Source organism: Henckelia pumila, chromosome 3 (genome assembly GCF_033568475.1).
Source record: "Henckelia pumila isolate YLH828 chromosome 3, ASM3356847v2, whole genome shotgun sequence".
Taxonomy (NCBI): domain Eukaryota; kingdom Viridiplantae; phylum Streptophyta; class Magnoliopsida; order Lamiales; family Gesneriaceae; genus Henckelia; species Henckelia pumila.
Window position 1 is genome coordinate 63567901 of NC_133122.1, and position 18017 is coordinate 63585917.

At 36.5% G+C, this 18017-nt stretch overlaps 1 protein-coding gene across 1 annotated transcript; it reads left to right on the forward strand.

Annotated features, from left to right (window-relative positions):
• The first annotated feature begins 5641 nt into the window (after positions 1 to 5641).
• Positions 5642 to 6721, forward strand: LOC140888885 (uncharacterized). Its single transcript, XM_073296590.1, has one exon. The coding sequence runs from the start codon at positions 5642 to 5644 to the stop codon at positions 6719 to 6721; it is 1080 nt and encodes a 359-aa protein (XP_073152691.1).
• Positions 6722 to 18017: the final 11296 nt, after the last annotated feature.

Here is an 18017-nt window from a genome sequence, read left to right on the forward strand (position 1 = left end):
AGTCACAACACAATTCTGTGTCCAGAATATAATACCAATAATTCATATATAATTTCTTTTTTATTATTAGCAGTTGTTCTTCCAATCCATTTCTTCATCTATTAAAAGACATTAGGTCAATATTTCTAACTACATTTACAATTTCAAACTTGATATACTCCATTTGACTTTAGAGCAGGCAATGAAGACCCATATTACTCCCAAATAATCGAGAATATTTGTTTCACTATGTCCAATTCCACATAAAATAGAAATTATATAACACATTTCTAAAGTTCAATTATACCATCCAATTCTCTTAAACTATTAAATTTTATTGCAAATCCTAATTTAAAACTATAAGTTATTCTGTTCAGATACAATAGGGAATTCATATGGACTGAAATGTATTCACACAACCAGTACAAAATTAAAGTAACGAATGGTTGCCACTCATAATAACTAGGTTTACAAAAGAAAATCAATTAAACATTTAATTTCAAACCTGAAACAAAATTTGACTAGAACATAAAAGAATTCATCCTTTACATGTCCAATTAAACACAAACTGTTATATTTCTGAGTACAAGAACAATAAGAACGATCCCTAATTTTTTTTATTTATCCATTATTTGTCTGTATAAATAATTTGGAAATATGAAAGTTTGGTCTTTGTAAATCAGAGAAGTGCACGTGTTTCATCATTCAAATCCTTAAATGATATGACTCCTCCTATGTATATTTTCAAGTGGAGAAGATAAAAGAGAAATAAAATTGATTGGGTACTGAATCTCATCATCGTCATGTTGAAGAAACTCACCGCATAAGAAGTAGCACTGAATCTCATTGCTCCTCGAAATGTAGGTGTCTGTGTGCGGCATGTGTAAATCAACACAGTAGCTCTGTGTGTGTGTTGCTTAAGAAACGAAGGGCTTCTCGATTTTGGGTTTTTGGTTGGAAGGCTAAGAAAAAGACTCGGTATTAGTGGTTTGGGCCTTGGGGGATGGGGCTGATCCATTATCAAATTGTTTTTTTTATATAGTTTTAGAAAATTTTAAAAGATGGTTAATTAATGGTTTCAATCAAATTATGAGTAACAGAAAAATCTTTTCTCTACAATAAGAGTATTGTTTTTCTCTCTTTGTTGAGAGTTCTGGTCCTATTTCTAAAGCACGAGGTTCTTGGGTTTTTTAGTGATCTACTATCTAACATCTGGGTTGTAACTTCCATTGGGAACAATGGACAATGTGATGGCAGATCTCTCACTATCAGTTGATGAAAAAAATGAGATGATTTTAGCAGCATCAGAATCTGATACAGGCTCAAGTAGCCTCATCCATTTCTCTTTCCACTAACATTAGCCTTAAATCGGTTGACGATGAATTTGATTCCGTTTTATTTTACACTCATTCCTTGGTCAATTTGATTCCATTTAATTCTACCCGACGGGATCTCGAATGTTCGGGATCCCGAACATTCAGATCCTGTAAAGAATTCGATGGAACAATGACTCTTGAAACACACTAACTTATGCTTCGAACAGATTTTCAGAAATCAACAACAAAGCATCCAATCCAAAGTCACACAAGAATTATATCGAACACCTTCACTTTAGAGACTTAATCTTAATCGCAATGCAACACAGATTATGAAACATAAAATAAAAATAGGACACAAGCGATTTTACGTGGTTCAGCCAAAACTGGCTTACATCCACAGGAGAGCAGCGATCTTTTATTCAATCCAAGAACAAGTCAATTACAAGAAGAATCGAATCAGAAAATACAACTCTAATTACACAGATTTTTTATCTACAATCTGCCTTCGAGTCTTCTGTCTTCTTCTTGCTATTTTACCTTATTCTTGCTTTCGTGTAACTTGCATAATTCCCAAGAATTAACTGATTAGCTTCTTTATCTATCTTCCCACCGCTTGACTTTAGTCACCGGTAGCTCCCTTTCCAAATGTCGAAGTCTTGCCATTCATTTTCCCAGCAAATGAGTTGTTACATATCCACTACCGGTGATAGCCTGTCACATTAGTTATGGCCAATAACCAATATTATAACTCATCCTCACTTCTTGATTGGAAAGCCAGCTTGGAAGACACCTAATCAACAATTCTCCACCTTGTCTTCAAGATGACTGCTCTCCAGCCCCTATGCTATGCTAATTCCATTCCACAGCTTGCACCAAGTCAAGACAGTGTCTAAACTTGGCCTGTGGTAATGACTTGGTTAGCATATCTGCAGGATTTTCTTCGGTGGGAATCTTTTGAACCTTCACATCTCCTTTCGTAATTATATCTCTCACAAAATGCAGTTTGATATCTATGTGTTTAGATCTCTCGTGATAAACCCGGTGCTTGGTCAAGTGAATGGCACTTTGATTGTCGCAATACACTACAATATGCTCTTGTTTTTATCCCTAGCTCTGTACTAATACCCTTAAACCACAACGCTTCCTTGATGGCTTCTGTCACAGCCATATATTCAGCTTCCGTTGTGGATAATGCAACCACAGGCTGAAGTATTGCCTTCCAACTTACTGCCGTTCCAAATATCGTGAATATGTATCCAGTTAGGGACTTTCTCGTATCCAAGTTTCCTGCATAATCTGAATCTAAGAATCCTACAACTGTTTCAATCCCATTTTCCTGTCTTACAAACAACAATCCAATGTTTTGATTTCCATTTATATATCGTAGAACCCATTTTAGAGCCTCCCAATGTGACTGTCCAGGATTTGCCATGAATCTAGAGACCATGCTTATTGTATACGCGAGATCTGGACGGCTACAAACCATTCCATACATCACACTACCTACTCCACTTGCATAAGGTATTCTGTCCATATCTTTCTCTCTGCTTCATTAGTCGGAGATTGAGAAATTGAGAGTTTATGATGTTGTCCCAGTGGAGTTGTTACCGCCTTAGACTCATGCATATTAAACCGTTTAAGTACTTTCTTCATATAAGATCCTTGGCTAAGGAATAGACTGCCTTTGTTCCTGTTCCTCATTATTTCCATCCCAAGGATTTTCTTAGCTTCACCTAGATCCTTCATCTCAAATTCAGAATTTAGCTGATCCTTTAGGGTTTGTATTTCTCTCTTACTATTGCTTGCAATGAACATATCATCTACATATAATAGTAAGAAGGTTCTACCTTGATTTTCTCCATCTTTCAAATATACACAGCTGTCAAAGTTTCTTCTTGAGAATCCAATCCTTGTCATGAACTCGTCAAATCTTTTATACCACTGCCTTGGGCTTTGTTTAAGTCCGTACAAGGATTTCTTTAGCAAACACACTTTGTTCCTGGTCTCCTTTGTTACAAAACCCTCGGACTGGTCCATAAAGATGGTTTCTTCTAATTCTCCATGTAAAAATGTTGTCTTTACATCTAACTGTTCCAGTTTCAAGTCTAACTGAGCTACTAGTGCAAGCATTATTCTTATCAAAGTATGCTTCACTACCGGAGAATATATTTCATTAAAGTCAATTCCATCCCTTTGCAAATATCCTTTGGCCACTAGCCTCGCCTTATAATTCATCTTTTCTGTCCCAGGAATTCCTTCTTTAATTTTATAGATCCACCTACATCCTAATACTTTCTGCCCCTCTGGTTTAGGTACTAATTTCCAGGTATGGTTCTTGGTAAGAGAATCCATATCCTCATTCATAGCTTCCTGCCATTTATCTTTCTTTTCACAGTTCATAGCTTCCTTGAATGAAGAAGGTTCAAATAAGTCTACTTGCTCTGCCATTAAAAGAGCATACCAAGCAAGGGCGGACCGACGTGTTAGGCCACCTGGGCTGTAGCCCGGGTGGCCCAAAAATTTCTAATAATTTTTTATATGCTATATTTGGGCTTAATTTCTTTTAGCCCGGTGACCCATTTAAAAAAAATTCAATAGCCCAATATTCAACTTACAAAAGTGGGCTAAAGTGGGCTGATGCGTGTGATTGTGTCCGTCGAACACCCTTCAATTCCGCATAGTCTCTGCCGCAACAAAGAAAGTGTAGAGTTAGCATCGTCTGATTCGTCTCTGCCACGAAGTTGCAAAGATCTCTCTTAGTTGTGAGTCCGAAGTCCGAGTCCTTACTCTGTTTTTTCTTTCTTTCAATTTTTGCTATCATATATATGGTAATTATTTTTGTGTTTATATCATTATATGCAGATTTTCGTTCGTGAATCTTGGATTCTTGCCTCTAGGGTTTTTCTTGGAATTTTGTTCTCTACTTGGAAATTGGTATGAATATGATTTTTTACCCTTTGTCCTTTGAAATGTGATGACCGTGAATCTTGAATTGTGATTTGGACCATTTGGTTCAAATTTGGGAAAACGTACTGCATTCTATTTTTGGACAGCTTTTGGGTGAATGAGAATTGAGTTGATGATTGTTGATTTGTGAATACTAACAGTGATTTGGAAAATTGAATTCAAGATAAAACGTGTGTATCAATATTAGTTAGTTGAGAATTTTGATATATTTTTCTTACAGCATTTCATTTGATTCAATGTGTGTGTTTTGGCTCAAATTTAGTTTCTTTTGATTTTGTTTTTGTTTTTTGTATCAAATAAGTTTTGTATACTGGAAAAAATTTGTTTAATTTTTTTGCGCTACTAGCGATAACAAACTAACAATGCATTTTAAAATTTAAATTTTGTTTAATTGTTTTGACATTTGTTTAGTTTTTTTATTAGGTAACTAATGTCAAATCAAGATAGAAAAAAGAGGAAATAATATTTTATCTTTTTTCAAGCCAAGAATTGACAATCCTTCGTCATCCGAGATGGCTGACGCTAATACACCCATTCTTAACGAGGTGTCGGAACCTCCATCTAAATCTCAAAGAGTTGAATTTGATGAAACTTCTCTTGAACGGGATCCTGGATTGCGTATTTCGATGTGGCGGCATCCTGTTAATCATCGTGATTAAATTAGACGATGTTATATCAAAATGGGACCATATCAACCTAAATTGTCGGAGTACCCACGGTCTGAATCAGGTACGCAACATCGACGATTTCAATATACATGGTTTAAAAAGTTTTCATGGTTAGAATACTCTCCTTCGAAAGATGCAGTGTTTTGTTTTCCGTGCTATCTTTTTGAATTAAGTGAAGCACAACATTCTACCTTCACAGTTGAAGGATTTAGAAGTTGGAAACGTGTTAATGATCGAGCTAAGTGTGCCTTTTTGTCTCACATGGGAAGTTCTAACTCAGTGCATAATAAATCTGCAAAATCTGTTATTGATTTGATGAATGTAACTCGACATATAGATAAAATTATGAATCGAGAATCTTCTGAACAAATTCAAAAGAACCGATTGAGACTTACAGCAACAATTGACTGCATTCGTTGGCATAGTTTGAAAGCATGTGGTTTGAGAGGTCATGATGAATCTTTAGATTCTCAAAATCGTGGTAATTTTATTGAGATGTTAAAATTTATGGGAAAATGGAATGCTAGTATTGGTGAAGTCATATTAGAAAAAGCTCCGTGAAATGCAAAGTATATCTCACCAAAAGTTCATAAAGAAATCTTGCATATTATTGGGAACCGAATCAGAAATAAAATTCGTGATGAAATTGAAGATTCTAAGTTTTGTATTTTGGTGGATGAAGCGAAGGATGTATCTAACAAAGAACAGATGGCTATAATTTTGAGATTTGTTGATACCCATGGTTTTTTGCGGGAGCATTTTTTCCAAATTGTACATGTTCATGACACCGCAGCTGCAACACTCAAGAAAGAAATATGTGATGTACTGGCTAGATATAATCTAGAAATTCATAATATGCGAGGTCAAGGGTATGATGGTGCTAGTAACATGTCTGGTGCTTTCAATGGATTGCAAGCTTTATTTCTTAGAGATTGCCCTTATGCATATTATGTGCATTGTTTTGCTCATCGCCTCCAGCTAGCGTTAGTTACATGTGATGAAAAGGAGATTTCTATATGGTTTTTTATTTCGAATCTGACGACTATTGTCAATCTTGTTACATCTTCTTCTAAACGCAATGCTGAGTTGCAATCTGCTCAAGTTAACGAAATTTCACGTTCTATTGCTGTTGGTGAACGTGAGACTGGGAGAGGAGCTAATCAGATGGGTACTTTGCATCGAGCTGGAACTACTCGTTGGAGCTCTCATTTTGATTCTATTTGCGGCTTAATAGATATGTATGAAGCAACTATTGTGGTACTTGAATTCATTATCACTGATGGTTCCTCTACTTCAATGCGTGGGGAAGCTGGTGGTTCCTTAACAGTGATGAAGTCTTTTGATTTCATTTTTATTTTGCATTTGATGCATAAAATTATGGCGATAACGGATTTGCTTTGTCGTGCCTTGCAACAAAAATTTCTTGATATCTTAAGTGCAATGGATCTGGTCTCAACGACTAAAGCACTTCTTCTGACATTGAGAAATGATGGTTTTGATATTCTTCTTTCATATGTCAAATCTTTTTGCACAAGATTGGATGTTGATATTCCAGATATGAGTGCCCGTTATAAGCGTTCTAGTCGCTCATCCCAGCAAAAAGATACCATCACATTTGAGCATCACTTTCATTATGATATATTTAATACTGCAATAGATTTTCAGTTGGAAGAGCTAAACTCTAGATTCAGTGATGAGACAGTAGAACTTCTTATGCTTAGCTCTGCTTTGGATCCGAATGATAATTTTAAATGGTTCGACATTGACAAGATTCTTACTCTCGCTTAAAAGTATTATCCTGAGGACTTCACTGAACAGGAAATGCATTATTTGAAGTCTCAACTACAGCATTATGAGCTCGATGTAATTTGTCATGAAAATTTTTAGAAAATGTCTACTATCTCAGAATTGTATCGTGGGTTATTTGAAACAAAAAAGTCGCAACACTATAATCTGATTGACAGGTTGATTCGTCTAGTGTTAATTTTGCTTGTTTCCACGGCAACTACAGAACGTGCATTTTCGGCTATGAAGCATGTTAAAACAATTCTTCGTAATAGAATGGGAGAGGACTTTCTGACAGATTCTATGATTATTTATATTGAAAGAGAGTTTGCTTTAACCATAGAATCAGATTCCATAATCGATGAATATTATACGTTAAAGAATCGTAGATCACAGCTTCAATAGAACAGGTATATCTATTCTTACCATTTTTATATATTTTAGTGTTAAATTATTTAATTTATTTATCAACATTTCATAATTGGTTTTACAGATATTCATTTTATTTAAACTTCATTAGTTTTTTGCAGGACGATGGGGATACAAAATTTTACATTGTCAAGTACTGTTTTTGAATATTACAAGTTTCATGCAAAAATTATTGAAGATCTTATTTACGAGGTGTTTTTTGAGATTACAATGAATAGGTATCTCACTCTTGATTTTAATTGTTATATATTATTTTTTTGTTATAAAATTCTAGCCCGGGCGGATTTGAATTCCTGGTTCCGCCATTGATACCAAGTCATGTCTGCGTGTCCAAACTTTTCTGGAGGCTTTATCACTCTTCTTTGTATGTCTCGAGCTAAGGCATAATCCCTTAAATCATCTTTTGGATGGTGTTGATTTTCTGTCTCTATGTGTTCAGTTTCCTTTTGCAAGTCGGCTTGTGGTAACTCCACCTCAACTTGTGATTCCTTAGATTTTTCATTTCCAATATGTTCTTCACCATCTCTTTTCCCGTATGCCATAACAGATTCTACAAAAGTTACATCCCTTGAGTTGAAACACCTAGGACCATTGGATCCCAAATTCCATAATTTGTATCCTTTTATTCCTTCTGGATAACCAATAAAAATACACTTGAGCGCCCTTGGTTCAAGTTTATCTTGTTTAATGTGAGCAAAAGATAAGCATCCAAACACTCTAAGCACCGAGTAGTCCGCAGGAACACCACTCCACATTTCCATTGGTGTTTTAAAATTGATCGCACTTGAGGGACATCGGTAGATCAAATAACATGATGTGACTACAGCTTCTCCCCAGAAAGTTTTTGGTAATTTTGCATTTAAGATCATGCATCTTACTCTTTCCAATAAGGTGCGATTCAATCTCTCTGCGATTCTATTTTGTTGCGGAGTTCCAGGTATAGTTTTGTGCCTTGTTATTCCATGAGACCTGCAAAGTTCTTGAAATTGCTCTGAAAAATATTCCAGGCCATTGTCAGTCCGCAAATGTTTTAGTTTTCTGCCTAGTTTATTTTCATTCACCAGCAGCCATTCTTTAAATTTCATGAATGCTTCATCTTTAGTTTTAAGAACATACACACATGCCCTCCTAGAGTAATCATCAATAATTGACATGAAATATCTACCACCACCATGAGTAGTTGTTTTAGATGGACCCCAAAGATCAGAATGTACATAATCAAAAGGCACGTTAGTGTTATGCATGCCTGTACTGAAATGAACTCTTTTAGACTTTCCTAAAACACAGTATTCACAAAATTCTATACCATGAATTTTGTCACCACAAAGTAGGTTTTGTTTGGTTAATTCTATCAGGCCTTTCTCACTAACATGGCCAAGTCTTTGGTGCCATAAGTTGGGCTTATCAAGTATGTTCTGGACCATTGCAGATCAACCTATGATGGTTCTTCCTAACCGAATGTACAGGGACTGTTTTCTAATGGCTTTCATAACAATTAATGATCCTTTAGTTACCTTTAAGTAACCATTTTCAGATTTAAAACTATAGCCATTTAAATCTAAAGTACCAAGGGAAATTAAATTTCTTTTTAGTTCAGGCACGTACCTGACCTCATGAAGTACCAGGTCTCTGTCATCATGTAGTTTGAGTCTAATGCTTCCAATCCCTTTGACTTTACATGATTTGTTGTTGCCCAAGAGTACTAGTCCCTCCTCAGTGTCTGACAAGTCTTGGAACCAAGCTCTCGTTCGGCACATGTGGAATGAGCACCCTATGTCAAGTATCCATTCATTGCTTGGTTCAAGATCTGCCACTACTAAGGTTTCAACAGTATCATATTCGTGTGAGACTACAGCAGCCTCAACATCATTCCTTTACTTATCTAGGAACTTTTTCTTTCTCTCCGGACAATCTCTCTTGTAATGCCCTTCTTTGTGGCATTGAAAATATTTAAACTTTGTGTGGCTCTTTGATCTTGACCTGTTTCTATTTCCCTTCTGAATTCTTTTCTCTGGTCTCCCTCGAGCCATGAGTATTTCCCTTGTAGGTTCTCCTAGATTGCTTTGATTCTTCTGTAATTCCTTGGATTGGATGGCAGATTGAACTTCCTCCAGAGTGATGGTTTGTTCTCTCCCATAAAGCATTGCATCCCTAAAATTTTCATACGATTTGGGGAGAGCATTCATGAGGATTAGAGCCTTGTCTCCATCCTCGAGTTTCACCTATATGTTTTCAAGATCATCCAAGATATTCACAAACTCATCAATCTGATCTCCAACGTTCTTTCCCTCCCGAATCTTGAACGAATATAATTTTTGTTTCATGAAGAGTCGGTTTGCCAAGGATTTGGTCATGTACAAGTGTTCCAGCTTCAACCACATAGCAGCGGCTGTCTTTTCCTTGTGGTTTATCCCCTAGACATAGGATGATAGCACTCTAAGCTTTCTCGATTATTTCGTTCTTAACTTTTTCTTTCCCAGAGCTTGAAGATTTTACCTCCTTATAGAGTGCTTCGACTAAGCCTTGTTGGATCAAGATTGCACGCAACCTGATTCTCCACAATTTAAAATCGTTTTTCCCAGTGAATTTATCAATATCATACTTCATCAAGCCCATCATGATGTTAGATTCCCACGGACGGTGCCACTTGTAAAGAATTCGATGGAACAATGACTCTTGAAACACACTAACTTATGCTTCGAACAGATTTCCAGAAATCAGCAACAAAGCATCCAATCCAAAGTCACACAAGAATTATATCGAACACATTCACTTCAAAGACTTGATCTTAATCGCAATGCAACACAGATTATGAAACATAAAAGAAAAACAGGACACAAGCGATTTTACGTGGTTCAGCCAAAACTGGCTTACATCCACTGGAGAACAGCAATCTTTTATTCAATCCAAGAACAAGTCAATTACAAGAAGAATCGAATCAGAAAATACAACTCTAATTACACAGATTTCTGATCTACAATCTGCCTTCGAGTCTTCTGTCTTCTTGCTTGTGGTTTTCCCTTGTTCTTGCTTTCGTGTAACTTGCATAATTCCCAAGAATTAACTGATTAGCTTCTTTATCTGTCTTCCCACCGCTTGACTTTAGTCAACGGTAGCTCCCTTTCCAAATGTCGAAGTCTTGCCATTCATTTTCCCAGCAAATGAGTTGTTACCTATCCACTACCGGTGATAGCCTGTCACATTAGTTATGGCCAATAACCAATATTATAACTCATCCTCACTTCTTGATTGGAAAGCCAGCTTGGAAGACATCAAATCAATAGATCCTGACACTTCTCGGGTATGGGATCGGAAGGAATAAAAGTTCCAATTCTTATAGAGATGGGAATTGGGTACCCGACCCGATCCCACCCCTACTATTTTTTAAGATTCTACAAATTAAGAAAAGTTATACTAACACAAACCCTATACAAGAATGAACAAAAAGAATACAAGATTTATGAAAGTCAAAATAAAAAAATAAACATAAAACTAGTTGAAGAAAGGCGGCAACGAACATATGCAAGTTCAAAAAACATACCCAAAATGAGGCGGGGCGGGGATGGGGATGTTTTCCCCATCCATATCTCCATCCCCGAATACAAAACCCGTCCCCAACCACGTCCCCTTACTCAAATTTATAAGTTGACGAATTATGCTCCAAATAGAAAAAATTGTTCCAATTAATTTACTAGCTTTCTTATCTGCTGTCAACAGGAAGTTTGGCTGATTCGAAAGAAAAAGATTTGCCTGAAATCCACAAAACCACACTCAGGAAGAATCTACAAAGTAAAATATAATATCTAAATAAGTTAACATAACATAAATATTCCAAAATACAAAGATGAAAAATATTCCAAAATATTCCAACAGATTGCTCTGCTCTTGTTGTATATCCCTGGAACTGATGGACGAACTGTTCTTCAATCAGGTCCACGAACGGATATTTAATCCCTCTGATAGATTGCACTAGAAAATCTATCAGAAGTTTCTACGAAAAGATTAACGAATTTGATCCGTTAAACCAGACTGTAATTCAAAATTCACAAACTGGATTTTACCGAGCAGAGGGAAAAAGGGGGCGGCCACTTCAGAGGAAAAATACTAGGGTTTTTCGAAAATTTTGTGACCTGTTGTGTGTAATTTCTGTACTGCAATAACTTATTTATAATGTAGGCCGCTAACAGCTTAGGGCCCATTAGTCATAAGTTCAAGGCCGACAAGCAAAGCCCGCATGTTCAGAAATTAATATAAAATTCATCATGACTCCGATTGATAAACCGATTTCACCAATGTGCACAGAAACCATTTCTGCATCTTTTAAAGTCAAGATAAATTTTTCTGAATCCGAATTCAGTGATTTCCAAAAATGCCCATCCCTATGTTATTTTAGGAAATCTTACTCCTCTACTCTTAATTAAGAAGTCCAACTTCTTTGTTCATTAAATTTAACTCTTTAAATTTAACTATCTCAACGGAGATTAAAAATCCATTACTCTGTGTGACCCTCAATGGTTCAGGGATACAGCTAGCCGTGGGCTCACAACTCCTTGTGACTCGGAACAACAATTTCCGACTTGCCCATCGAATCATGGTAAGAGCGTCTAGCAATATCGCCCCATGATTCCCTAGGTATCACTGATAGTGCCTGCAAGAACCAATAGATTTTGGTTAGCGTACAGTACGGTCCCTTCATCCATATATCCCGATCGAATCAACAACCATTGGTATATCGAGAGTCGTTCGAGATTCGATAACTATGAAATACATCTTGAAGATCAAATAGTGACATCGCATGTGCTACTAAGAAACCATTTCTTAAAACACATCATGTACTCTGGCCAGAGATTCGTCATACTAATATCTCCTCAGATCGCATAGGATATCCACACTCGCAAGTATGTGGTGAATCCTTGACAACAAAGCATCGACTCCTATATGTGTTGTAACTGTACCCAATCCCGACACCTGATGACCCCAATAGAGTCGGTAAACGAGTCAAAGCACAATACTAGCATATAGAGTCTCAATGATGTTTCAAGTAGTAAGGACTAATGGTGTACAACCAAAACCGCGGACTTTATCCACTCGATAAGTGATAACCACTTGGAAAGTCCGGATAGGGTAGTTCGATCATTCATCATATGAATATCCATTTGCATGCTTCGAACATCTCTATGTTCCTTACCAATGAAACGTGGTACTCTGCATCGCAAATGCTAGTCTCAAACTCGAGCGATCCTTATCCTTATTATCGGACGGCTCAATCAACTAGGAACAGTTTAGAATATACAGTGACTATAAGATGTGTTTCATGATAGACATCTCCATGTTCTACCACATCTTACATACACTATAGTATATTCAAGGTCTTTATCAAAACAACAATAGTATATCACAATATAACAATATGAATAAAGATAAAGTCATTGCCATTAATAAAAGTGTAAATCATATTAAACAAAAGATTGTTTATACAAAGAGTCATCAAAGCCCTTAGCCACAAGTTGGCTCACCGGGCACCCACTCTTTCATACAAGAACTATAAGAAGGATCCCTAATTTTTTTTTAATTTATCCATTCTTTGTCTGTATAAATAATTTGGAAATATGAAAGTTTGGTCTTTGTAAATCAGAGAAGTGCACGTGTTTCATCATTTAAATCCTTAAATGAGATGTCTCCTCCTATGTATATATTCAAGTGGATAAGATCAAAGAGAAATGAAATTGATTGGGTACTGAATCTCATCATCGTCATGTTGAAGAAACTCACCGCATAAGCAGTGGCACTGAATCTCATTGCTCCTCGAACTGTAGTCTCTGTGTGCGGCATGTGTAAATCAGCATAGTAGCTTTGTGTGTGTGTGTTGCTTAAGAAACGAAGGGCTCTTCGATTTTGGGGTTTTGGTTGGAAGTCTAAGAAAAAGACTCGGTATTAGTGGTTTGAGCATTGGGGGATGGGGCTGATCCATTATCAAATTGTTTTTTTTATAGTTTTAGAAAATTTTAAGAGATGGTTAATTAATGGTTTCAATCAAATTATGAGTAACAGAAAAATCTTCTCTCTACAATAAGAGTATTGTTTTTCTCTCTTTGTTGAGAGTTCTGGTTCTATTTCTAAAGCACAAGGTTCCTGGGTCTTTTAGTGATCTACTATCTAACATCTTGGTTGTAACTTTCATTGGAAAAAATGGACAACATGATGGCAGATCTCTCACTATCATTTGATGAAGAAGATGAAATGATTTTAGCAGCATCAGAATCTGATCAGGCTCAAGTAGCCTCATCCATTTCCCCTTCCACTAACATTTGCCACAAATCGGTTGCCGATGAATTTGATTCCGTTTTATTTTACACTCGTTCCTTGGTCAATTTGATTTCATTTAATTCTATCCGACGGGATCTCAAATGTTCGGGATCCCGAACATTCAGATCCCGACACTTCTCGGGTACGGGGTCGGAAGGAATAAAAGTTCCAATTCTTATCGAAATGGGAATCGGGTACCCGACCCGATCCCACCCCTATTATTTTTTAAGATTCAACAAATTAACAAAAGTTATACTAACACAAACCCTATAGAAGAATTAACAAAAAGAATACAAGATTTATGAAATTCAAAATAAAAAAATAAACATAAAACAAGTTGAAGAAAGGCGACAACGAACATATGCAAGTTCAAAAAACATACCCAAAATGAGGCGGGGCGGGGATGGGGATGTTTTCCCCATCCATATCTCCATCCCCGAATACAAAACCCGTCCCCAACCACGTCCCCTTACTCAAATTTATAAGTTGACGAATTATGCTCCAAATAGAAAAAATTGTTCCAATTAACTTACTAGCTTTCTTATCTGCTGTCAACAGGAAGTTTGGCTGATTCGAAAGAAAAAGATTTGCCTGAAATCCATAAAACCACACTCAGGAAGAATCTACAAAGTAAAATATAATATCTAAATAAGTTAACATAACATAAATATTCCAAAATACAAAGATGAAAAATATTACAATAATTACACAGATCGGTCAACCAAAACCCTAGAAAGAAAATAAAAATGGAATCAAATTCATCGTCATGTTGAAGAAAGTCACTGCACAGATCGGTCAACCAAAACCCATTTGCATTACTGACCAACAAGAATAAAACAAAATCACGACATATCACTGGCCAATATGAATAAAATACATTACTCATTTACATTCAATCATAATAAAATCTGCCTCACAGATTCAAAAATAATAAAATCATCACTAATAATTCGTGAAATTCTCATTTCTCAATTTTAAATAAACAATTTTACACGTGAGTAAATTTTTATATTTGCATCGAAAATAAATCTACCCAATCAATTACACAGTTCACAAATTATTGCTATTTGAACACAAATAAGACAATATTTCATTGTTATCACATGATTCAATAGGATCATCACACTTCATTGAATATTTATCATCTTTGAATTAATGAGCACAAGTGAAGTCACAACACAATTTTGTGTCCAGAATATAATACCAATAATTCATATATAATTTATTTTTCATTATTAGGAGTTGTTCTTCCAATCCATTTCTTCATCCATTAAAAGATATCTGGTCAATATTTTTAACTACATTTACAATTTCAAACTTGATAAACTCTATTTGACTTTAGAGCAGGCAATGAAGACACATATTACTCCCAAATAATCGAGAATATTTGTTTCACTATGTCCAATTCTACATAAAATAGAAATTATATAACACAATTCTAAAGTTCAATTATACCATCCAATTCTCTTAAACTATTAAATTTTATTGCAAATCCCAATTTAAAACTACAAGTTATTCAGTTCAGATACAATAAGGAATTCATATGGACTGAAATGTATTCACACAACCAGTACAAAATTAAAGTAACGAATGGTTGTTACTCATAATAACTAGGTTTACAAAAGAAAATAAATTAATCATTTAATTTCAAACCTGAAACAAAATTTGACTAGAACATAAAATAATTCATCCTTTACATGTCCAATTAAACACAAACCGTTATATTTCTGAGTACAAGAACAATAAAAAGGATCCCTAATTTTTTTTTAATTTATCCATTCTTTGTCTGTATAAATAATTTGGAAATATGAAAGTTTAGCCTTTGTAAATCAGAGAAGTGCACGTGTTTCATCATTCAAATCCTTAAATGAGATGTCTCCTCCTATGTATATATTCAAGTGGAGAAGATCAAAGAGAAATTTAATTGATTGGGTACTGAATCTTATCATCGTCATGTTGAAGAAACTCACCGCATAAGCAGTAGCACTGAATCTCATTGCTCCTCGAACTGTAGATCTCAGTGTGCGGCATGTGTAAATCAGCACAGTAGCTCTGTGTGTGTTGCTTAAGAAACGAAGGGCTCTTCGATTTTGGGGTTTTGGTTGGAAGACTAAGAAAAAAACTCGGTATTAGTGGTTTGGGCATTGGGGGATGGAGCTGATCCATTATCAAATTGTTTTTTTTATAGTTTTAGAAAATTTTAAGAGATGGTTAATTAATGGTTTCAATAAAATTATGTGTAACAGAAAAATCTTCTCTCTACAATAAGAGTATTGTTTTTCTCTCTTTGTTGAGAGTTCTGGTCCTATTTCTAAAGCACAAGGTTCCTGGGTCTTTTAGTGATCTACTATCTAACATCTGGGTTGTAACTTCCATTGGGAACAATGGACCGCATGATGGCAGATCTCTCACTATCAGTTGAGGAAGAAGATGAGTTGATTTTAGCAGTATCACAATCTAATACAGGCTCAAGTAGCCTCATCCATTTTTCTTTTCACTAACATTAGCCATAAATCGGTTGACGATGAATTTGATTCCGTTTTATTTTACACTCATTCCTTGGTCTATTTGATTCCGTTTTATTCTACCCGACGGGATCTCGAATGTTTGGGATCCCGAACATTCAGATCCCGACACTTATCGGGTATGGGATCGAAAGGAATAAAAGTTTCAATTTTTATCGAGACGGAAATCGGGTAAGAGGGTTATGCGACGGGTCCCGACTCGATCTCACCCCTACTATTTTTTTAGATTCAACAAATTAACAAAAGTTATACTGACACAAACCCTATACAGGAATGAACAAAAAGAATAAAAAATTTATGAAAGTCAAAATAAAAGAAATAAACATAAAACAAGTTGAATAAAGGCGGCAACAAACATATGCAAGTTCAAAAAACTCACCCAAAAAGGAGATGCACCAGCGAATCTCATTGTTTGTCCTTTGAGCTAGAGGTGTGTGTGTTAATCGCTTGGGCACAGGAACTGTGTATGTGGTGTAGTCCTAGAGTGGGGATTAGGGATGAAAATGGGGCGGGGCAGGGACAAGGATGTTTTTCCCATCCCTATCTCCGTCCTCGAATACAAAACACGTCCCCAACCACGTCCCCTTACTCGAATTTATAAGTTGACGAATTATGATCCAAATAGGAAAAATTGTTCCAATTAGTGATTTCTTAACTGATGTCAACAGGAAGTTTGGGTGATTCGAAAGAAAACGATTTGCCTGAAATCCACAAAACCACACTCAGGAAAAATCTACAAAGTAAAATATAATATCTCAATAAGTTAACATAACATAAATATTCCAAAATACAAAGATGAAAAATATTACAATAAATACACAGATTGGTCAACCAAAACCCTAGACAGAAAAAGAAAAACAGAATTAAATTCAAAAGAAAGCGGCTTATTTATCTCTCTATTATTTTACACTCATTCCTTGGTCTATTTGTTAGGGCTCGCAAAATTGACAAAATTCCCGACCTGTAGTAACCCGTATCCAGAATTGACGATTTATGAGTAATTAATCGTGTAATTATGTTTAGATCAAGTAAAACATGATTAAGGAAATTCCAAATGGGTTAACGGAGTCTAGAAATGAATTCAGGACACTCGAAAATAGCCGGGAAGGTCCCGAGGATCCGGAGGGTTCGGAAGCTCCGAACCAAGTCAGGAGGCTCCGAACTGGATCGGAGGATCCGAACTCAGGATCGGAGGCTCCGAAGTGGATCGGAAGCTCCGTCAGTAAGATCGGACATTCCGATCGGGACCAGGGCACGTGTCATCGCTGACGTCAGCAAAGTGACGTCATGGCTGACGTAATATTGGGCGATCGGACGCTCCGAAGATGGGATCGGAGGTTCCGATCATGATTCGGACGATCCGAACCGGGTTTGGAGGCTCCGAACTCCGTCTATAAATAGGGGGCCGAAATTTCATTTTTAAGTGCACCTTTCCCTCTCTTCCCTCTGATTCCTAAGCCTTTTAACTCAGATCTAGGGAATTCTAGGCATCCTATTGGGAATCCGGAAGTGGCATAGCGATCCAGGCGTCGAGGCGGAGCTGTGGCCTAGTTTTGAGGCAATTGTCATCAGCGGACTGACGACAGACGCAGGTATAGCTATGGTCTCCTTAAATTATTTACGAGTATGCAATAGCTTAGTTAAGGCTTTTAGAGCTTAAATAATGATGCATGGATATTTGCATTGTAGAATTGATGATAGGCTTGGAACCTAGAGTGGGACTGCTAGGACTGCCTGTAGTAAGGTACGTAAGTACAAACTGAGATAGCCAGTGGGTTTTGCATGCTTATATGTTGCATTTGTATGTCATTTATTATGCAGCATGTGCATATCATATTGTGCTTATCCATCTTGTGAGATGAGCCATGTAGGGCCGCTCAGCCCTGTCTGGACGGTTGATGTCTAATGCCCAGTGACTGACGGGTCATGGGTGATTAGCATCGGGGGACACAGTCCACGTCCTGTAGGAATGAGCAGTGTACGCAGGGTTTGCTCCCCGGGTTGTACCACTCATGTCCTAGGCGCCATTACTGAGCAGT

Bases quoted from the DNA above. Each gene is read 5' to 3' on its own strand.
- LOC140888885 (XM_073296590.1), top strand. From the start codon at position 5,642: ATGGCTATAATTTTGAGATTTGTTGATACCCATGGTTTTTTGCGGGAG.